At 36.2% G+C, this 23,927-nt stretch overlaps 1 protein-coding gene across 2 annotated transcripts in view; it reads right to left on the reverse strand.

The window, feature by feature from the left end:
* Positions 1-23,927, reverse strand: part of BABAM2 (BRISC and BRCA1 A complex member 2) — a 172,515-nt gene that overhangs the window by 104,812 nt on the left and 43,776 nt on the right. For both annotated transcript variants that reach the window (XM_082048307.1, XM_082048308.1), the window contains exons 5-6: positions 12,161-12,355; positions 8,839-8,913 (exon numbers count right to left, since the gene is read on the reverse strand). In XM_082048307.1, the coding sequence (XP_081904433.1) occupies positions 8,839-8,913; positions 12,161-12,355 (270 nt within the window). The remainder of the gene's footprint in view (positions 1-8,838; positions 8,914-12,160; positions 12,356-23,927) is intronic.

The raw sequence follows: 23,927 nt of genomic DNA on the forward strand, positions 1-23,927 counted from the left end.
GTGGCAGGAGTTGGTGCAATATTATTAGCTTAACTCCATTTCACTATTTTCCTTCAGCAGGGGAACTACTCATCTATTTTATGTGGATATACTTAAAATATTGTTTGTGCACTCCAGACTGTTCATTACATAATTGAAAATGAACATTTAGTTCACAAACACATTTTTGCCCAAATGCTGATGTTCTAGTAACCTGTTAAGACCTACGGAGCACACCTAATTGCTTCCAATGAAGCCAAATTAACGCTCCTCCCCACTGCCCCATCTCTCCCGTGGACGTGCTGTTTGCAATCATTGCAGGTCCCAGCACATAGGAGACATACAAGTTCCAGCACGAACATTTAAATCATTAAAACAGAAATAGGCAGTCAACAGGTCTAAGTTTTATTTATCTTTCTTTCACTGTCTCACTGAGATGCTGCTGGACAAGGCAGCCTTTCCTTTAGCCTTCTCCATTTAAAGTCTCCCTCTAAAACAGAAAATACCAAAATGCACCGTATGTAAACAAGCAACTACTTTCCTAACTAGAAGTTACTATAGAAATGCAGAGCTTGATAGGAACATAGCACACTATTAATCAGCAATTAGTGGAAAAAATGCTGTGCTTTCTTTTGGTGACATGGAAGCAAAACAGCAGAATGTTCAAGATTTTTTTTCTGGTGGTAGTTTGTGTTTTGCTTTGGGTTTTTGTGTGTGGTTGTTTTTAATTATTATTATTTCATGTTTCGTGATATTACGATCAATGACATTGTCAGCATCAATTAGACAAAAATAAATGTGATGGATCATCCAGCCTCACAGCATTAATATTTAGTGCTGAGAGTAACTGATTCAATAGTAAAGCTACAAAACCAAGTAAAAGTGGGCAGTGTAATACAGTTATTTTTCAGATACATATTAAAAGAAAAAAAAAAAAGAAAACCCCCTTTTTAGACTGCCAGCCATTAAAGGATTGTGTAATTAATAAAGTTACCACTGCAAATCACAGAATCCAAAACAAGAATGACTAAGAATCATACAAATCATCATGCAGACATACATTTGTGTTAGTACTTTTCTTTCTTAAAAAGACAGACATGATCTAGTAACTTGAAAGTCAGAACAAAAAAAACCCAAAAACACTAAACCAACCCAATCACTGTAACAGTAAATATCTGGCACTTTAGTAAAGAAAACCAACTTTAAAACCTCAAAATATGAGCTGCTGTAGGCTTAAGCCCTGATCTGATACCTAAGGAAGAAACCTAATAGCAGAAAGAAGCTGTGGGCTCAACACTGAAATATTCTTCTTAACATCCTATCGTCATGCGTTATGTACGCCCACATTTGCAAAAGCAGATTTGCTGGTTAATGAATTTTACAAATTATTACTATGCTCCTATTCTGTGCTCAACAACTTTTCAAATACTTGGTCTTAGAAGAACAGGGAACTAAAGAAAACGTTTTTTTTTTTAAATATATCCCAGATCCTCTTCCCAGTTTAAGATCACTGTACATTGCTTGTTCTACATACTATGGGTGGACCATGACAGATAAATCAAGCACCATCATTATGTAATACCCTGCAATTATTTTTATGGCTATTGAATTCCATTCTTCCTATGCAACACATAGAACGCAAATGTAAAGCAACAGTACAAATTACAAGCCCCAACAAGGTAGTAAACCTGAACCAAGTCACGCAACAAAACATGTCTATAAACTTTCCCACCAGATGCAAAACGGCTTTTAAATTTCAGAAGCTGCTCTTTTCAACCTGTTTTTCTTAATGTTTTTTTCTTAAATTAAAAAAAAACAAACCACCTATTTCTACTCATCTCAGAGTAGTAAATTAATAGTTCTATCAAATGAGAGCAAAATTCACAGAAATTGAGATGAGTATAGTAAGATGTGGTGGTCCTTTCTTTTACTATTTCATGATAAAAATAAAATGTTTAAATATAACTGTCATCAGAAATACAGTTGATAGGAGATTATGATTCATATTAAGATCACAACCTATAAAAATCACCAGCTGTACAGAATGAGCTGTTCCAGTTGACAGATCTTATTAACAAAATCTTCTAATAAATTACAGAAAAAGCTGATTTAAAAAATTGCTTTTGGCTTTCAGCATATGGAGCTTAAGGTGCTCTTGACTCTAACATGTTTTATGTGGTTTTAGTGACTAGTTACCACAAACAAACCATGATGTTGTGGAAAAGTTGTGCTAACAAAATTTAGTGAGAATGAAGGGAACCAATCAGTTTACAAAACTCAAATGAAACATGTTCTGATTATAAAGGATATTTTTACAGGGCTTTGCTTCCCTTGCTTTGTGGGCAGAATAGAATAAAATCATGGAAGGATGATTAATTAAATCATCGTTTCTGTAAGTATTTCTGGAGCTTCACTGAAGTACAGCAGTAACGCTTTACTCTCAACTCTCCAATGCCAGAATCAGTAGATTCTATTGCAAAGCAACAAATCTATCAGGTTAATAATTAGACCGCAGGAGTAAGACTAGCCACAGAGCACAATGCTTCTATACAGTGGAATAAGTAAGATCTCAACTTCTACCTACAGTGACAACTGAAACATCCTGCTAAATAAAAACCAAAACTAAAACTCCAAACCTTTACAGCTCACAGATTTTATGGTTTTAAGTAATTACAAAAACCTAGACACTTAGAAATATTTTATCACCAAAAAAGTCACCATTTTTTGACTACATAACTTCTTAAACTGCCAAAGACATTTCATGACACAAACACCTTTTAATTAATTATTTATATTTGGCCTCACTCATTATGCAAGTTCTCCTCCTTAGAGTCTGTGTGCTTCTGGCGACAAGCTGCTGCTCTGACACTGGCCACCGTACTGAGGAAAAGCAATGCTTCCTTGATGGTACTTCATTTAGTATTTTTTGATGAAAAAAGTGGCCAGCAAAAGTAAACCACAGATTTCTTGGCACAGGCTAAAATGAAAGATTCTTAGAGACAAGTATCAATGACATTTCTTCTTGATAAACGTCTTCTGCACACACAGGTTACGTTTATTTTCACACCGTCTAGATTATACAATTTACTGGCTTCAGCCACTACAAACTATTCTGCCAGTACTAACTTGCATGGACACACTTCTAATCTAAAATCTCAATAGCTCATTATAATTGCATGTTATAAAGCTTGCATTTAAACTATTAACAGAAGAGACCTAGACAATCTTTGACAATTTGATATTCTGTTTAAGTAATGTAATGCTCATACAAGAAGCAATCTAGAGAATATCATACTGACATCTACTTTTAAAATTTAAACTGTTTATTCCAAATGCTTACATACAACTCAAGATAAAGGACACATTATGGAATACAATTCAGGCAGTTAACTTTATGCCTCTGTCACAGAGTCCTAAGTAGCATATGATTAACAGCAGACTATATATTATCCTAAAAGATCTCGATAGAAAGCATGGTCAAAGTATTGTCAATTACGATAAGTACATATTATTTCAGGATTACCTAAAAGTCTTATAAACAGATAGTTTTCCTGTTTGTAAAAGAGGTAAAATGACAGCTGTCACCACAGACATGACAAGCTTCATTTGATGTACAGGTCCATCATTCTACCCAATCTAGAAGACATATATACATTAAGGGAAGACAGTGAAATAGTACATACTGCTGCCCACCACAGTGTATAACAGTCTAGCATAAAAACAGCAAGTCAGATCTGGACTCTTAATTCCTTCTTGCCATTGACTTTGTGACCGTAAGACACTACACATCAGGTTTTGGTTAGCCAACTACCAAAAAAATCAATTGAAGTTTAAAAGCTAAAGAAAATACTGTACTTTTTCAGGACATTTAGCTCAAGTTTTTGAGTTAAGCAGCTATAAATCAAACTGATAAATCACAATAGTAAATACACTGGCCTGGAAAAGATCTCATTAGACCTTGCATATCATACTTGACTTTTGTTTGTTCTCCACTATAGCTGATTACTCAAACATACATAAGTATTGCAGTCTTTTCACAGTACCTGGAATTTGGTCTACATTGTAAACAAAAGTTGCACCGAAGTCTTTTAACAGACTTCCAAATTATGAAATCCCAGTAAAGAAAAACACAAATAGGTTCTTATCTTTCAATTTGAACATGAGGATAAACCTTTTCCATTGACAGTCTTACACACAACTGTTTGGCCCCTGGCAATGTGTCTAGACAATGTCTGTTATTTGTTTCAGTTCTGAAAGATATGCACTAAATACAATGGTCATCACAAAAAAGCCCTTCAGAAAAAACAAGTTTAAAGATCTTTTCTATCTTCTACAAAAAGAAATGAGGTGTGCTTTGCATATTTTCTTCACACTTGAATAGTAAGAAATTATTGGAAGGCTGCTGGTCACAGCATCATAACTAGACTGGTCCAGATATTAGCTGTTCACCAGGCCAGAACAAGCAGGTACATAAGAAAAATGAATGAATACCTTATAAATTACATGCAAGAAGGTGGTGGTAATCAGGGCACATCTTAATCAGCAAAAACATAAAAAAACATGGAAATAAAAGAAAAATACTTAAATGTCTTGTTTTCAACAGCATCACTGGCAACACACTCTAAATTTACTCATACTGTGCAATCATACTACAGCCATATAATGGTGTACAATTTGTAAATTACTGAGCTGGAGATATTTAACAAATTATCATTATGACAACATATACCCCCACAGTTGAACAAATCAATAAAACAAACTTTGGGTGACGTATTTCAGATGCTAAGTCTATTACCTTCATTATTACTGCAGCATACATGGTATTTTCTAAAGAGGCACCCATGTGAACTAGAGAGTGACTCAAAACCTATGTGCACAGTGAACACTTCCATTTATAAAATACTGTGGCTAAAGTTTAAAATGTTGCTAACAACAGAAAACAGTATAAGCCAAAACGAATGTGCTGATTAAAAATCCAACTGCAAAAAAAGGGAAAGTATAATATAAATAGCTACAGATGTAAGAATTTTCCTGAGCCAAAGCCACATTCTTGTCAAATAAGAGAACCTTAATGAAAGACTTATTAGTAATCAGCTTCACAGTACTCTGAGCCACAAGCTTGATTCTGCAGTTGTTTCAACACTTAGAATATTCATTTATGTCAAATGGATCGGCATAACAAAACAAAGTAAAAGTGCATACAGAGACCCACATTCAATTAAAAATCTTTGTATTAAAGTAAAAATTTGTAAAGGAGAAAATATGAATGGTTATTTTTTCCAAAATGTGCTTTTGCATTGTAAGCCAACCATTATTTTTCAACAGTTCTTTACCTTGGAAAATAAAGAATGATATATTTTCTTTCAAATATGAAGGAATATGCCAAGAAACCTTACGAAAAAAGATTTATCTTCTGCAGCCATTACTACAAGGGGTACTATATTTCCAAATAAATAATGTCTGAAGAACATTTAATAGCATTCCAGAATTCAAAGGTAGAGACATTGTACTCTGCATTGCTCTTTTAATCATTCTCGATGTCCTTCACATACTTTCCTTAAAATGCACACACGCTTGAACTGAATTTTAAGTTTAATGCAGCAAATATCTTTAAAATAACCTGGTAAATCCACCTTTCCAGTCCATAACAATCTAACTTAACTAATGCCTTCAAATTTTTATTCTTCATAGGGAAAGGAAAATACTCTCACCACCATCAGTACAAAGTTTATAGAGTACGATCTTACGATTCAGGGGTGTATTTTCAACAGTTCCTAAGACTTTGTAACACTAGAGACCATTCTCACAGCTTACATCCTCAAATCTGAATACTGGCTTACTATTCAAAGTTTCACAGTCACGCTTGCAGTGTGATTACCTACTGACATCAACAAAAATTTCAGAAGAGCATTATAAATCATTGGAGTACTAGGAGTGATTGATAAGGCAAGAACAATGTTTTTTAAATATTTCACTAGATTTCAATACAAGTAGTATTCATTAAACATAAAATAAGATGGCAGAGAAAGTATAACACAGGTTTGAACTTTGCAAATCATTACAGAGAAGCAACTGCACACTATAAGGCTGGCAACACACTGAACATAATTCAAACACATTAAATTCCACAGTTCAAACATTAAGCTATTAATACACTGCAGACTTCAACTACTGATTGCTCGTCCACCTTTCAGGATAATATATTGACAATTATTTCCTCTGCATCAATGAATGCTCTACCATGTACCTCCATCCAGCAAGTAGCATTGAAGTCAACATAAATCGCAGATGATGGAAAATAAAGTACTATTATTTTTATTACCAAAAAAATATATCTATTTATGTCAAAAGTCTCATCCAGGAAAAAAAAAAAGAAAGAAAGAAAAAAGAAAACATACATACGCAGCTTAAAAAAAATAAGATTTTTTTAAAATAGCTTTATGAATTTGGAGTAGCCAGAGGATAATTTTTCAACTACAACAAAGTAGTTCCAATTCTACCTGCCTTTATATTGTTATCATATGAGAAGACATCCACATAGCTGGTAATGTCAGAACACAAGGAGCTAAAGGCAACGGGGCAAAGGATCTGTGCCTGCTACAGAGTGCTCTCTGTCATAATCCACACTGGAGCTGGAGTCAAATCATCCCTCATCTGTCAACAAACACTACTGGAATGTAATAATTCTTCTCTGGTGGCTACTCATCCAGACTACACATCACCTTCCTACTACAGACAGTTCATCTGTCAATTCCCATAGCAGAAGTCTGCACAAGAAATCTAAGGATTTCATCGGTATGTTGTTTTAAAAACCCAGGCTACTACATATAAAAATACATTAATTTTAAAACTGCAAAGCTAAGACATTATGATTTTAGAAATGTCAAAATAAAAGTAGACTGGGAAACTTCGATTCCACTACTTCAGTGCATATCTCTTCACATCCACACAATCTACATATGCATGCAAAATAAATACATGTTTTCCTTCATACTAATGAATCATTCAGTACTCAGGGTGATCAACCCTCCAGGAAGCAGCTGTGGAGCACTGATGATTTATCCACAGTATATTAACCTTGTTTAAAGAAGGTAGAAGATTTCTAGTGAACATGATAGGGAATTACAGAAAGAAGAGTATGCTGTGATGTATTAAAACATCACTCTTTAGAAACAAAAATAGAATCTTTTTTTATCACAGGGTTCCTACATGATGACAGTTACATAAATCATATATCACCTTCCAACCTTCAAGTCATGCAGTTTCCTCAGAAGCTCAACAGAGGTAAAGGACAGCCCTGTGATGCAGTATGCACATGTCCTAAAATTCTTGACCGATTTAAAATTGTTCCTGGAAAATACAGCACTTGGAGTTCTGACAGGAGCAGACAGCATAGTTCACATTAGATGTTCTCAATCTCCTTTCTTCCACAGAATCTTTCAGAAGGAAATCACAGCTATCCTGTTGCTGCATTCTGCTTCTCAGCACCATAACTCCTGAAAAGGCCTTGGCCAACCCTTTTACATCAGACTGAAATATTCCCATCAAGTCACTAGAGAAGGCCCTGATAACAGCCCATGTCCCAGCTGTTGCCTTTTACCATGATCACAGAAACACACTGAAAATATCTGGATGCTTTTGAGAAAGTTAGGAGCGCCTCATTACTCAAACAGCAAACAGTCTACAGAAGGTAAAGAGACCACAGGATACCAATGTCAGCCTACAACCAAAAATTTCAGTCAAATTGTAGTTTTGCCTGCCTGTATTTTCATGGTTCTTAGCCGAAGACATCTTATTTGGAGAAAGACTGAAGATTCATGTTTGCAATTGTGATCTAACAATAGCTGAAGACAGTTCTAACAATAAGATGAAGAAAAGGTAATAGGATCTACATCTCAGCACGTTAGCTGCTAAATATGAAGTAGTTGTTCTTCCCAAATATTCAGAAGTAAAAAACTGAGTAAGGAGACAGACATGCAGTTTAAAGGAAAGACAGAGAGAACCCAAATCTCTCACTGTGTTCTCTCAATATAGTAACACTGAACGTCTCACAGGCTGCCACAGTAACTGCTTGAAAGAGTGATGCCTTATTGTGAAAACCCCTCAACTCAAATTATTCCATGCTAGTAATTTGTCACAAGCTTTTGGTTTTTGTCTGTGTGTGTGGTCTTGTTTCGTTTTTTGGTTTTGTTTTGTTTTTATTTTTTTTTTTCCTCTTAGCAAAGAAATAAATACATTTTTCTAACTCACACCAATACTCTACATTCCTGCTTTCTGAAGTACCTGGTCAAATTAGTGTTCATTGTAAACAATGAAGCAAAGTAATAATTGAAATCCACAGTTCACATCATCAGCATTTGCTTTCACTCTCTGTTAAGAACGGTTTATTTAGTTTGTTGTTCTGCTTCTACTATTAATATCAAGGCTACTGGTACAGTTGGACTGTTCATTAAAAAAAACCCAACACTTACTAGCCTGAAGTTCTGTAGACTCACATAAAAGAGTTTATCTGGAAATATTTAAATTTATTCCCTAAGATAATACCTTGGATATGGTCAGGAGTTTGCTACTTATCATAGTGTCTAAAATCCCAGAACATCTGCATTGCATGGAATCTTCTACAACAACCCAAATCCTGCAAGGTCCTTTAGAGTGATAGGTGTATATTTACTACTTGGTAAAACAGCACGAAAAACAACAGTGTGTCTAACATCACCTTCCCAGAACACAACCCAATCAGCTTTAGAAAGCTCCTCCCTCTTGGGGAGGAGGAGGGCAGGAAAATCAAAATAGTTACTCAGAATATTTCAATAATTCACATTCTCGCACAAATACTGTCAACTTAGACATTCATTTTACCTTGAGAAGGTATGTAGGAATATTGCTGAAATCTACAGGCAGCTTCAAGAGGAAGCGAGCTGAGAATTCTCCAGTCTGTGGAAAAAAGGTAACACTAATGAGACCTGGCGTCTAAAACAGAACCACAGATTGAGTGTTCTGAGGATGAAATATTAACCAGAAAATGTGCAAGAGCTCACTCCAAACAGAAGGGTTGAAATTTGAAACAAAATTTCTCAATGTAATTACTGAAGAGGAAAAAATAATTTATAGATTTCACAGATGTTATATGAGAGAACACCTTAAAAAGCATAAAACATCATTGCCAGTAGGTCAAGAGCAAAAAGGAGTCAGAATAAAACAATGACCATGACAAAAATCAGACTACACTTTGTTAGGCCCTAAATATAGACGTATCTTGGCCGTACTCATTTCCGGACAAAGGTCCGTCAAGACCTGTATACGCTCTGAAACCAAAGCTAAAAAACTGGCAAATTCATCAGAGCATGTAAATAAAACAGAGGCATCTCCACAAACACTGCAGGCATACATAAGAGAATTTGCATTGAGTAAGGTGAGAATGTATCAAAAATGGCCTCTGAATAAACATAGACAAAATAACTGAATTAGAAGGTTTTATAGGATTTATTTTCAGAATTATGTGACGCTTAACACCTAGACAACCATCTTCTGAAAATTTGCCAAGCATGCCCTACACATTGCCTTTTTTTTTTTTTGCATAAAGTGTATGCAAAGGAAATGGAAAGGATTTCCTTTCTGTTTCATACACTTCCTTAAAACCAGACTTTGTCCACCTGGTTATGAAGCAATGAAGTTGGCTCTTTGAAAAACAAATGCTTGCTTGATTTCCTTCATATTATTTTTTTGTCATTGCTATTTTTAATTCAATAAAATAGCCATACAGCAGCTATATTTTTCACATTGAATTAGTACAAAAAGCATTAAACATTAATTTTATGCCACTAAGTGCAGAAAATTAGGGTATCTTGAGACAAGGCAGTAAAACTTTTTTCAGTTTTAACACTGCCCTGTTTTTCCATACATTACTTAGTTATGTGATGACATACAGTTTTTAAAAAACAGTACTTCATTTTAACAGGCAAGGGGACAAATCAGAGTTATATGAATACACAGCATTTGTTCTGTCACAGTAACACATATGTACTACCTCACTATTTCCCGAACATAGTTATCTTTACCTAATTTTCATTTTAATATTTTAAATGTCTTGCATAGCCCAAGGAAGAAAAATACTTTAAACAAGAAATGTCCAATTACACAAATTTTAACAAAGTGCAAAAGCATCTATGGCAAGCATGCATACTGCTATTCACATTAAAAATGTGAATGCAAATACTACACTAGATTTAAACAGGGTTGTCTTTATTCTGTATAACTTGCAATCAAAACACTGTAATATGCTCCAAGATGCGGATCTTCTGTGTCATTCAGTGAAGATCATTTTGTGCTGTGTAACTTCCCCCAGGGTCGCGGAAGGGCAGGGAGCAGCCCCTGCCCGTGGTGCTTGGCCACCCAACCCCAACCAGCCAGGCAGCAGCAGGTCCCATCAAATGAATTTCTGGCCACAGCACCAACACGCTGGATAGTCCGCTGGCATCTATATCAGCTGGCACTCTGCCAACATGAAGCTACTAAGCTAGGTAATAATTCATCTGTTTGTTGCAGAATTGAGAGATCATTTCAGAAAATTTGGAATACTGGTACAAAGGTATAAAAGCAAATTTCTGTTCCTGTCCGGGACACAGCACTGAATTCAAGTCTCCTCCTCAAACTTTTCAACTCATCTGTGTTAGATGACTGCCTTCCTGATACTGCAAGGTTCATTCATAGATTATTATTTCAGAAGTCTGCTGAGCTACTATCGATTCCTGACAGGAACAACATGGATTTCAATGATTTTTAAGCAGAGGAGAAAACATGCAATTTACCTCTTGCTTTTCAGATAAACACTCCTATTGCACTGATCATCAAGGCTAACAAGACAGTTGTAAAGGACAGGAAGGAGAAACACATGAATTAGTTTCACAGTTTTGAGTTTTAGGAGACTCATTAACAAGCCTCTGTCATGTAGGTACCAGATTCATCAAATCTCCAAATGAGATCGTCAGAGCCTTCTTGATAGAGAATGTCAACTTTGAAAACAAAGCACACACTACAGAAACCTCAAATAGCTCTGCAATGATTAAAAGGATTTGTCTCAAAATGTATTTAAGATTTATTTTATTGGAATATTTTATAACGAAGACAGCATTTCAAATGCAAAAAAATGTTCTTTATTCAGTCACCAAAGATTCAAAAGACTTGAGTAGATATGGCTTTCCCACAAAAAAGGGAAAAAAATCCCAAAACTAGTTTTCTACAATCTTGAGTAGACACTTGGCAGCTGCCAAAAATTATGATAAAATCTAAGTATGGTTCAGAAAGCCTTCTGCATTTCAATAAACCAGTCTGATGATATTTACAGATGTGGCAAGTTCTTTGTGATGCCAGCTATAGAGAATAACTTTAAGAGCAAATTACTTTCAGTGAAATATGCTGATCTGTAAACAGAGATCTGAAATTCTCTGATAAAGAAAATTGTACTTGGCTTAAAATAAAAAAAAGCCTAGATAACTTTCTAAGAAAAGAAAACCAGATGAACGTAAGTACTGTTAGTTGTAAAGCAAACACTCTTAATATCTGACTGTCATTTAAAGACATGGCCCTACAAAGACACTGCTCTAGCCCATCTCAGCTGCTCCTGTCCTCCTGCAGAATATTAGCCTTTTTTTTCCCTCATGGTTTAGGTTCCTGAAACAACTCATCTCAGCTTAAACAAGTGCCAGAGAGATACAGGCAGCTACAGCTACCAATTAAATCAATTCAACCATCATGTGGCACCACACCCTAATACCTCCCACCCCTAAGTCGGTTGATTTGCCCAGGTAGGGTGTCACACCAAGACTCTTATTCTGCCTTCCAAATCTTCAGAGTTAACTCAGACTTCCACGTACTATTCTACTGTAGCCTGTAAACACTGCAAACTGTTGAACAGTCTTTGCAGCTACAAAAGAGATGAAATAACATCAGGTTGAAAAACAGTTACTCACCTGGAAATCTGGTTCAACCAAGCTAGTAGAATGGCAGCAATGTACAAAACAGGGAGTACAGAAAGTGAGCTGCAATCAAATGAGGGTTTTTTTTTTTTATTGGAAACAAAGCGTGGAGATCCACAGAAATCAGTCAAGTTTCCCAAGGTAAGAGCTATATTTATTAAAGGATCACTAAAAGCATTTTACCAGAAATGCTCTTAATAGCTTACCCAGTTGTTTTTTTTGCCAGCATAGATTTCCATGTTTTCTCCATACTGGGGCTCTTCAAGTAAAGTCTGATACTCAAACATGAGACGAGAGCTCTCACGTAATCGGCTGCACTGAAATTGGTGATACTGTTGCACAAGCTCTTTCACAACAAGCAGGAGGCATTCCGGGTTTGAAGGATTCCAAGATGCTAAATTCTGTTGAATTGGAAAAAAAAAACAGACCAAAATTTTACAGCAATGGAAAGACAAACACTCATCCTTCCCTACTGATACCAGAGGCACATTTGCATGTGAAGGCTTTGTGACAAAGTTAAACCATAACAGTAAATGCAAAGGCTATGCCATGCTTTGGAAGAAAACCAGGTCAAACAGCAAAAGCAAGCCTTAATGTCAAATAAGAGTACTTACAGGAACTTACCAGAAACCTGATAACCGAGTTTCTATTAGGCATAGATAGGCCCAAATTACCATTCCATTCTTCCCTAAAATTATACTGTTGCATGTGAGAACTTGATAAGACTGAAATAAAAAAATTAAAACTGATAGGAAACAGACAGGGATCAGGTAAGTACAACCCTGTACAGTATCTGACTCAAAAAAAAGTCAGCCAAGTGAGTATGTCCAATTGATACCAACAGAAACTACTCTGCACCATTAATCAAATAGTGAATATAGCATTGACAGTGATGGAGCAAATGGGTTCTCTTCTGTTGCCTCAACCTTGTGTTTTACTTCACTTGGACTGTCTCATCACTAGAGTTGCCTTGACTCGTCTCCTCAACACAAATGCCACCCATACACCAATCTCTTCAATGCGCCTGACAGAAGTTTTTATTACAAGCCGACTGTGTATCAAGACACAGAGTTAACAGAAATTAAAATGTTAATACAATGAAAATAACTGTGTCAATAGCACAGTAACAATGTTCTCTCTCAGTTTATCTACTCTAAGATTGGTTTAGACCAGGCTTCCATACACAGCAGGTTTTATTCAGGAAGGTTTTCTATGTTACAAACCATACCTAACATGGTCAATGTTGCATGGTTGACCTAGAACAGATCTATGTTAAGGGCAGATGAGAACTCTGTAGTCCATCCTGGTAAGACATGAGACAGTTCTGATGTGAAAGCCCACACACATTGTACTTGGGTTCTCAACAGGTCTTCTTGATACACGCTCAGGGCATGTTAACATAGTCATGCGGCTTTTGGTCAGATTTGAGTATAAGCAATGAATCCGTATTTCTGTATATCACATAGACACATGACAACAGACTGTCTGCAACAGGATTTTAAATTGCATGGATCGTACAATTAAATTTAAGATCCTTAGAACTGACAAGCATGTCTGTATTTTACAACTAATTGAAGATATAACAGCTTCATATAATATTATTTATCAGTATCTGAACTCAAAGTAGTTACAGATGGCATGGTTACTTTTGTCCTGAAAGCTGCAGACATTTCATAAACAAATGATATGCATAATTTAGATTCTTTGGCAAGGACAAAAAAAGCATTAGCCCTTTTTTACCTCTTCAGTGGAGAAACTGCTTTGGTATGCAGCATTTTCTACAATGAAAGGACAGAAAATATTTCTGTACTTTGAAGTAGCTATCTTAAGACTGCCTTGTATTCAAACACATAAAAAATTCTGTTTCTTAACCTAGGTTAAATAAATTAATGAAGCTGGATAAAACACATCTCCTAAAATATACAAGCTATTCATGCTTTCTGTACCACCACAACTAATAAATACAAGTGATCAGGTTGCACAGAGAGGTTGTCAAGTCTCCGTCTTTGGAGTTACTCAAAACTCGACCGGACAAGTTCCAGGACATCCTGCTCTATCGGACACTGTGCACAGCCAGAAGGGCTGGACTAGACAATCTCTAAAGGCTCTTTCCACTCTCAGCTATTTTTTGATTCTATGAAGAGGTTTACAGAAAGCTGAAACTGATACAATGGATCTTATCAAGGTAAGACTCCATAGCTCTGACCTAAAAAGAAACTAAAGAGTTGAGTACAAATTTTATCTTCTGACAAAGGCAGATCAAAAGCATAATTGGTTATTCACCAAGCACCACACCTTCAGCTACTTGTAGCCTAATCTCTGTCACTATTTCCTTTAAAAAAGCTTATAATTTTTATTTTTTCTGATGACTGTAGTTCATTATAAATCCTTTGGAGTGGTTTTATGCGGGCTTCAGTATATGCATATGAAGGCTTAATAATTCAAGCATTTATCTTTCCACAATTTTATATTTGTTTCCCTCCAAAGTTCTATAAATTAAGACATTATCAAAATTAATTTCTCATTTTCAGCATCATTGCTTAAAACGTACAAGACTAACTTGACGGTAAAAGTGACATGAAATGCATATTGCTTCCCTGAAAAACTGGTGCTTGAGAAAAAAATAAATCAATAATGTTTAATAAGGTAATTTTATCTCAAATCTTACTACATGTTGCTTTTTTGCAGTCTCCTGTCCTGAAGAGAATAAGTTTTAAGAAAATCTCAGCTACATTCTACCCATCCTCTACACGTCTTCTCATTTAAGTTAATAGCTACCAGAAAGACAAAGAAATCTGGGTATGCACTATCTACATACAAGAAGAGAGACAAAAGTAAAAGAAATACAATTTAAAAACACAATCCTTTTTCTATCTCATAAGCATTGTTTAGACCACTGTCATGACTTTCAGCAACACGAATCATGATTTTTGAATGACTATGACTGGCAGTGCTGCATTAACTGTCTACAGAATCACAGAGTGGTTGGAGTTGGAAGGAACCTCTAGAGAGCATCTTGTCCAACCCACTTGCTAGAGCAGGTGCCACAGGATTGTGTCCAGATGGGTTTTGAATGTCTCCAGAGAAGGAGACTCCACAACCTCTTTGGGCAGCCTGTTCAGTGCTGTCACTTTCAGAGTAAAGAAGTTTTTCCTCATATTTGGATGGAACCTCCTATGTTTCAGTCTGTACCCATTGCCCCTCATCCTATCATTGGGCACCACTGAAAGGAGTCTGGTCTCACCCTCTTGACACCCACCCTTCAGATATTTATAAGAATATTTATTCCTATCAGCCCTATCAGCCTATCAGTCCCCTATCAGCCTTTTCTTCTGCAAGCTGAACAGACCCAGCTCTCTCAGTCTCTTCTCATAAGAAAGGTGCTCTAGGCCCCTAATCATCTTTGTAGCTCTCCGCTGGACTCCCTCCAATAATCCTTATCCTTCTGACACATCACTCATTCCTGTGATTAGGATGAAAAACCTACATTTCTGTCACACATAAAGAAAATAGTTGAGGGAAAGAGTTTTGGAAGGTGGTGCTCTGATTCTTGAGAAGTACAGACATTGTTCTTGCTTTGGCAAAAAAAGAAAAACTTAGAGTCTTAGAGGGTGGATGGAACACTTAGGAGAACATTTACCTCTAGAGTACAGATTTGAAAAAAGACCCGATGTTTACATAACTTACAGATTCACCCAGGACTGACAAGCTCAGCTTACGAAACACAACAGGACATAATTGCTGATCACAATTTGCTTTGTTTTACGTGGATGAATGAATAGTTCAATGAACAGTTACAGGATTAAACTGTACTCCTATTCTCTTACTACAATTCTGGTAGAAAGGGCTGCCCAGCATGGCTAAGATACTATCCTTGAACCTCTGCCTTTAGAAGCTACCACAGTGTCACAGATCACATTTGACCATGGCTTGAAGTAAAATACTCTGTTCTTTTTTCCTCCCAGACAGTAGGACCACTTATTAAATAGGAATATTATCATTGCCATATCTTAAAAGGTAAACTATATTCAAGAGTAACTGGTGAATGGGTGAGATACTAACATGGTTTATATATAAGTTCCTCAAAAAAACACTACAGAATGATTGAAAGCTGCCTTGTTCTACCTTATCTGCCATCTATGGCTGGTAAAAATTTATTCCCAACTTGAAGCCATTTAAGCTTACCTGATTCTACCAAATACTAGAGAAAATTTGTCAGGTAGACAGTGTCTTCTAGGAAACATTTTGTATCATGCAGTCTGAAAACCAGACTGTGTCTAACCTTAAATTTCCTGTTCCCAAGCGACTGCTCAAATAAAGCACTTCCAGAAAGCCAGAGGATGTAATATGCCAGTATGTATTGATATCAGCCAGACAAGTGGGAATAACCTTTCCTCCTAATGACATTGGTATAACACAATAGAAATGTTCTGTCAAAGGAAATGACCAACAATATTTTAATAACTGACCTAAATGTAACAGAACCTTTTGTTTTTTAAATAACATTACACTACAGAACAAAAAAAGAGCAAGAGGAAATCTATTGTCATTTGTCCTGCGTGGAGCTAGGGTATCGCTCTCTTCAAAGAATTCAAGAACTCTGCATCAAAACAGTGTTTATGCTGTATTGCCTTAAAGCTACGGGAATCAAAATTAATTTTTTGACTGTAGGATCATTATTAAATACCTTTCAGTAACTAAAGATTCAAACAAAGTATGAACTGCTTATTAAAACGAATCATCTAGAGAAAAATTCAACTGCCCACCCAGTACCTACATCAATTACAATGGATTCTCACTGATTAAAGAGTAAATATACAATTGTTACACAAATTTGCTGTAACATAAGTTCTGATTTAAATAAACTAATTTTTACATTAGAATTATATTACTGTAGCTCTTGTTATTTGGCAATAGGCCATCACATTTCTAGTCATTTTGTTGATTCGCTGAATTGTTGTTCTTTTCAGAAGTTCAAAATTTATAAATTTTAACACAAACACTTCTGAATACAATGACATACTTATGTATGAAAATTCTCTTCACATATCCTTAAGTGTTGCTTAATTGTCCTAAGCACTAGGTTCATTTATCTGAAAATACTTTTAAACCACTTCATTGTGATCCAATTTCAACAGTATGTCAAAATACGTGCTACATTTTGCTTTGTTTCAAATGGTACCTTCTTTAATCTTCCTTTTATTTTTTAAATCAAAGACAAAGTAAGCAACTACCTGTAACACACGTTGTTGAAACCTAAAGCAGAATTTGATGTTCATCAAGTTGATCCCTTTTAGAATTTCTTAATTGCTACAATTTCAGCATTCTAATGATTCTTCTGTGAACATGCAAGGATTTGTCACTTTAGCCAATGAGAGTAGTATCCTCGCAACAGCAAATTGGCCACCTTCTTTATAGATAAAAGATCTTATAAATAAAAGTTTATTAAGCAATCCAGAAGACTTCGGAAATTGTTTTAATCAGCAAAATCTTAAACTAAATGTTTTGGAGCAAAAAGGAATAGCAGCCTGTGTGCCTCCTTTTCTGATTGTTTGCCTGAAGGCTGCATTCCCGCCCTAGCTGATACAGCTTTTTGAGAAACAGCATTTTAAAATATTTAGAACATTAGAAGAACACTGTTTCTGTGTTCCATGGCTCCAAGTTTTGCCACAAAACTCAGATCTTGCATAAGAATCATGCTCTCAATGCAACTTCAGAATTATGAATTTTAGTCATTATGGCTTCAGAGAAACCCTGGAAACATGAAAACACACATAATGCCATTTTCTACAGCCAGACTGTTGAAGCCTGCCAGGTATGAAAAACCCAGTTAAAGAAATAACCTCCAAATAGGTATAAAGCAAAAGACTTTTTGCTTTCTGTGGCTTCTATCAAAATCTCCTCTGCTCCACTCACCAGGACCTTTAATTTTGTACCTGACAAAACGTATACATTCACATCATTTCACCCAAACCACATGCATGCTCAAAAGAGAGTTTATTGCAATTGCTACAAAATTGCAATTAATTTTTTTTTTTTTTTTTTTTAAAAAAGAGCGCACTGATTGAGATACTGATAGACTAAGGTGAAATATGATTTCTACAGACTTTCTGGAGAGCTAATCAAATTTTACAGAACAATCACTAATGTGTTTAAAATAAAGAAATCCAGGCTTGGATCCAATTCCTTGTCTTGTTTGCCAACAGATATCTCTAAGTGAACTCCATAGTGCAAACTCTCCAAGTTACTCAAAAAGTTAGCCAGCCAGACTGGAAGTGGCCCACTCTACAACAATATATAAGTAGGAATCAACTCAACCTGTGCATCTGCAACTAGTTCTGCATTCGCACTCATCTCATATGACGGCTTACATGCACATCTCAGGTTGGTTACAATAATTTCTTTTGTTATTTTTTCAGCATATCATTTTTGAGCACAGAAATGGAGGTTCAATTAAACAATTCTCTTCTGTCTCAACAGTGCTCACCTATCTCTCCATAACCTTCACTAAAACTATGAGCAACTCCTCACTTCAGGTCTTAATTTTAACCTTTTAGTTGGCTTTTGGCTTGTCCATACCACAACTTGTGTGACTTTCATTTTCTAAGAAGGTAAATTGTTATCTCATCTTAAGCAGTTTATTTTAGTAGCAAGTTCAGTAGCATCAGAAGACAACTATGTATTTTCTTGTGGACACAAAAGCCTGGTAATGTCACCTGGGATGACTGGCTAATCTCCATTTTTCCAATCAGGGAATGAATTCAAAATGGTCTACAGGAATGAATCTGAAATGGTCTACAGGAAAAGTAATGGACCAAGAACTTCCATATCATAAAGACCAGACTCCAGAAGGATCATTGCCCTCACAGCTGTAGTTACTGTCAGACAGAAGATGGCCAATAACTATCTACTTATTCGTGAGTAAGCAATTCAACGTAAGGAAGTTGAATATTCTTTTGTGGCAGAAGCTCCTCTGGAAATTGCTATTCTTTTTCATTATTGGACTGTTTCAGGAAAAAGTGTTTGAGAAAATAGTTGTCCAGACCTTAAAGTAATTAGGCAATAGCATGTACATCCACTAACTTTGCCTTCCACCTTACGCTGCGTGGCAATATAAATAGAAAAATAATAATCAGTTATTACACAGAGACTAGTAGACCGACGATAGGCATCCATGAAACTGCGTCTACATTGGAGAAATCTGAAGTGATTCAGGAGATCTGTTCTGATGATCTGCCAGCTATTAATTTAAACAAGCTCACCAAGGAGCATGACTTTCACTAAGAAGTATAAACCCACAGATTTTGTTGGGGTGCAAAGTCAGTCTTCAAACTCCTTGGCTCTTGATCCTGTCTCCTGACAGGAGCTGACTACACAGTAAGAGAGCAATTTGATCAGGAAAGATTTTTGGACCATCAGACATGACCAAAGTGCTGAGAAAATGTATTCACTTGAAGTGTGTATAAAGAGGCAGAGTACAGACATTGTAAGGCCACCCACAGAGAGTGCAATTTAAGCCATTTCAACAGTAACTCATTTAAATGAATAGCAATGACACCAACTGGATTTCAAAAAGAGACAAAGAAAATGTACAGCCAGATAGTACTGGTTTTAATGAGATCTTCTTAGAGGTGAGGCAAGTGAAACCCCTGCACGAAGTAGCTTTTCAGCCCTATGAGCAAACACGTGCAGAATTTAGCTTTCCAAAGTAGCCATACTATTCAACTTTTGGCAGAGAAATCACATTTAAGTTTTGTTCTGGAACATTTTGTGCTTTGCAGTCTCTCTTTCATCCTTCCAAAAAAGCTGATCAAGAACCTATGCAAGCTACTCAGTGTCCATGATTACCTATTCCCCCTCTCTTCAGAACATAATGCACCTCATGTTCCATAAGCAGCTAATTCATAGCCTCTTTCACAGGTTATTGCTTATTTCATAATTCCGGGCAATATCTGCAACAATCTATAATTCTACGCTATCAGAAAGAAAATACAATAATAATTTCTAATTGATCTGAAGTTGTTTTTCTTTGAAATGTGTTTAAATATCCAGGCTGCCAGAATATCTTCCAGGAATGTGATTTTAAAGGAGACAGATTGTAACTGTTTTTCCTGGCTATACTACAGGAAACAACAGCAAGATCTTATTTTAAGTTAGTGTACTTTTATCATTCTAAGCAAGAAATTAACTTTCACGAGAAAATGTCAGTAAACAAAACCTCCCAAGCCTGTAACAGTGGTAATGTAGTTCTATAGCATCTTTCATCCAGAATTATCATAAAGAATAATGTTAAGTACAGATTTGCATTTTGTTTATATCTCTGCACACCACATGCACAAAACTAGCATCCTACAGTGGCTTAAAAATCAGTACTAATATAAGTTTTTCATGAAATTAAAAAGATCACACTCTGATACCAGCAATCATGCTCTATATAAACACAGAGTAGATATGGGTCCAGTGCTTAAAGCATTTGTCTTGGAACTGGGATATCTGGTTTCAGTCCCTGCTTTGCTATAGTCTTCATGGGCCACCACAGGGAAATTGCTCACAGAAAAAGGCACAGGATCATTATCTGCCATATGCTCACATCTTCCAATCAACTGATATTTCTCACAGTGTTTGCAGGGCTGGAATGTTGTAACAACTTCAAAGGCTTCAGTTTCTTAGCAGCCAGGACTTAAACATCCTACAGGCTGCAGTTTCAAATCAATCACTGTAAACGTACATGCCATCTACTTGTCATCTTATTTTCACAGGTTCTTCATATCCCCCTCCCCCAAAACACCACTGGAACAACTTTCTGGACTGATCTGCTTGAAATGATCATTTTTGGGCACAAGCAAACATCAAAACTTTACATTTCATAAAAACAGTTCGACTCAGGAGCACTTTCATCATGGAAAATACAACCAAACAACCTACAGACCTTGCAGGCTCTACTAGCTGTTGTGTATAACAGATAAAAAGTTTGCATAATGCAAAGTTTGGGATAGTCAGTATTTTTTTTTAATGAGAGGCTATGAAAACTGGATGCAGAATTTACAATAGCTTATAAATGCTTAGCTGAAATCTCAAATACCTGAAGGCCTTGAATTAGCATGAAAATACAAAGCAGAAAAACAACATACTAAGAAATTAATTATGCTGTCAGAAAAGCACCCTACATTTTGTATGAAATCATTTTCCCTATTTTCTCCTACAAGCCACACAGTGCGATCCTTGATTAATGATCCCATGCCCAAGGTGACTCTAAAACCCCAGCAAATCCAACACATGGAGAACACTCTTCTGCATTCACCTAGAAGAAATGCACCACTGCCTCTCAAGTACCCTTCACCCAAAAAAGGTGCGAACTCAACTCCCAAAGGTTACTACAAATTACTCCTGTGCCTTGCTGTAGGAACAGTTAAGGGACAGCTGATCTTCGTACAATAAGGGTGATCTGAAGATGCAGAAATTGTGAAGCTGAGCCCTGAAGAACATTTTTAAGTTGTGCGCTCCTCCTGAAAAAGTCTGCCTGCTGCTCCCACAAAGCTCTCTTACAGGATTATCAGATCCTTAAAAGCTACAATTGCCTACTATTGAAAGAGAGAGAGTGCATTACTATCTAATTAATCTCCTAAAGACTTGGCATGCATAAGTATTTCTTGTCCTACTTTGCTAAGGGATTAGAGCAAGTTTTGTTCCTTTCCCGACCTCCCAGCACACCTCTCAGAAAGCAGATGGTACCTTTACCTGTTCTGAGAAGGAATTTCTTAATTCCCTCAGCACGCACAAATCCTGGGATAGGGAATTCAATGCACTAATCTTTAGTTAATCCCTGTGAGTACGCAGCATTTTTTCCCCTTGGGAGTCTTTTACCAGAGGCATACATATTTAAGTAGACATGGCAAGTAAAAGGAACAGAGCATGAACACAAAATTAATCTCAACACAAGACACAGGCACATGCGTCTTTTACCTAAAGACTTTCTCATCGCGCATTGATGGCCACGTGAACAGGCCCCGACTCTTCAGACCCTCAGTGGACTAGAGAACAGACCAGTGTCTCAATGTTGCTGGTTTATCTCAAGAGTCCCCTTTTAAATAGCAAGTCTTTCAGTCTTATCAGTTCTTGGGGTTTTTCCTTTTCTGTCAAAACAAGTAATTTTAGCTACAGCAAAGAGGCAGAACCTTCACAGCAAATGTTCTGGACAGCAGCCACTCACATTCCTTGAGCAGCTACTGTTGGGTGGCACACGCAGAATTGTTCTCTTTTAACCATTCTCCCCCTTCCAAAATCCCATAAATTAAAATCCATATATCACATAGAGGATCTCATTGTATGTCCATCTTTATTTTCACATTTTTCAACAAAAGAGTGTATAGGGCCTTGAAAATACAGTCCCTAAAGAAAACATGTACAAAATACCATTGTGTAAATCGTAAGACATTGGAAATCAGAACTATTTCCCTACTATACTGGACAAACTATTGCAAATTAGATGATTCTTATTAAAAAAAAACAGTATAAGAAAAAAACATTCATTTAGTTCATTTATGCAAGTAAAAGCTGCATCTCTGGTAAGACAGATATACAGCAAAATTCATGTAAATCTGCATGAACACTAATCCTGCAAACAAAAGACACAAGACATTGACTAAATCTGAACTGTATCTCTGTAGTTATCTTCAACAAAGAACAGATAAGCCTGAGGATCTGAGATGGGACATAGCAAGGAAACACAGACATAAAGGCATGTAAAGAATGAGTAAAACGAAGAGAGGTTTAGAAATAAATACAGGATGAAACTCAGACCAGTAAAAAGAAAGGAAAATACAGCTTGAGCCCTCTTCTATTAGGAGAAATTAATAGAACTTTTGAAACTTACTCTGAGTGCAAAGACATTTCTTTCCACCAACAGTATCTTCTGAAGGCAAGAACCTGCAGGGTCCTAAATTGAAACTAATCTCATTGGAGAGCAGTACAATTATAATTTATAACAGAATTAACAGTCTAGAATTTAATCAAATATGAAACTGTAGTATCAGACAGAATGATTACTTCTAACTGACCTTCTGTACTCAGTTAATTTAAAAGTCTGTTGCGTTTGCATATTCATAAGCAATGACCAACTAATTTTCTCTACAGAAAAATCAATTATCATGGCTCAAAAACTTGAATTCAATGGGCATACCACATATACCACATTGAATTTAAGTGTATTCTTAATTCAGAAAGACTGTGCTAGATTCAATCTTATCTTAAAAACAAACAAACAAACCCTACGCACCACAACCAACCAAACACACAAAAAAAGAAAACTTTGTAAATGTGTTTCCAGAAAGCTAACAAGCTGTTACCTTCAAGCCAAGCCATTTCTTACTGTTCTAGAGTTCTTGTGAGGAAGCAGAATACATTGAGCCAGCACCACCACACATCAGGGCCAGAATATTTTTATTTTCTGTCAGTTTCTCTAATACTTTATTTTTCCAAATTTTATTAAAACATTGCTCAAGTATGATTATATTTTAATGAACTGAAGCAAAAAGTAGTCCTAGCTACATTAGTGGTTTGCTGGTTCATATTGAAGAATTGTCAATACCAACATTATTATTGCATTCCATGACTTCCAAATAAAAGACCTTCTACTTTCATATGTTTAGCTTGGGATATCCAACTTTATATTTTTGGTTTAAACTATCAATGACTTCGAAGTCAACGAGATGCTGGAATTCATTACACCATCTTTACTACTAACAAGGTCTTTATTTTTTTCAAAGCAGGTATATTGCATATAGATACATGAACATATTTAGCCATCAGTGACTGGTAACTGGCCATTGAAGTTACGCCACAGCAGCTATTTTCCCTCCAATGTGACACCATCCCCTTGAAAAGCATTCGATTTGCTCAATCCTGCGGCTTCCTCAGGTAACCACTAGTGGTAACAGAGAAAGTTGTGCTTCTTTGAGAAAGAACTGATGCCTA

This window comes from Streptopelia decaocto (genome assembly GCF_964273445.1).
Source record: "Streptopelia decaocto genome assembly, chromosome: 3".
In the NCBI taxonomy this organism is placed as follows: domain Eukaryota; kingdom Metazoa; phylum Chordata; class Aves; order Columbiformes; family Columbidae; genus Streptopelia; species Streptopelia decaocto.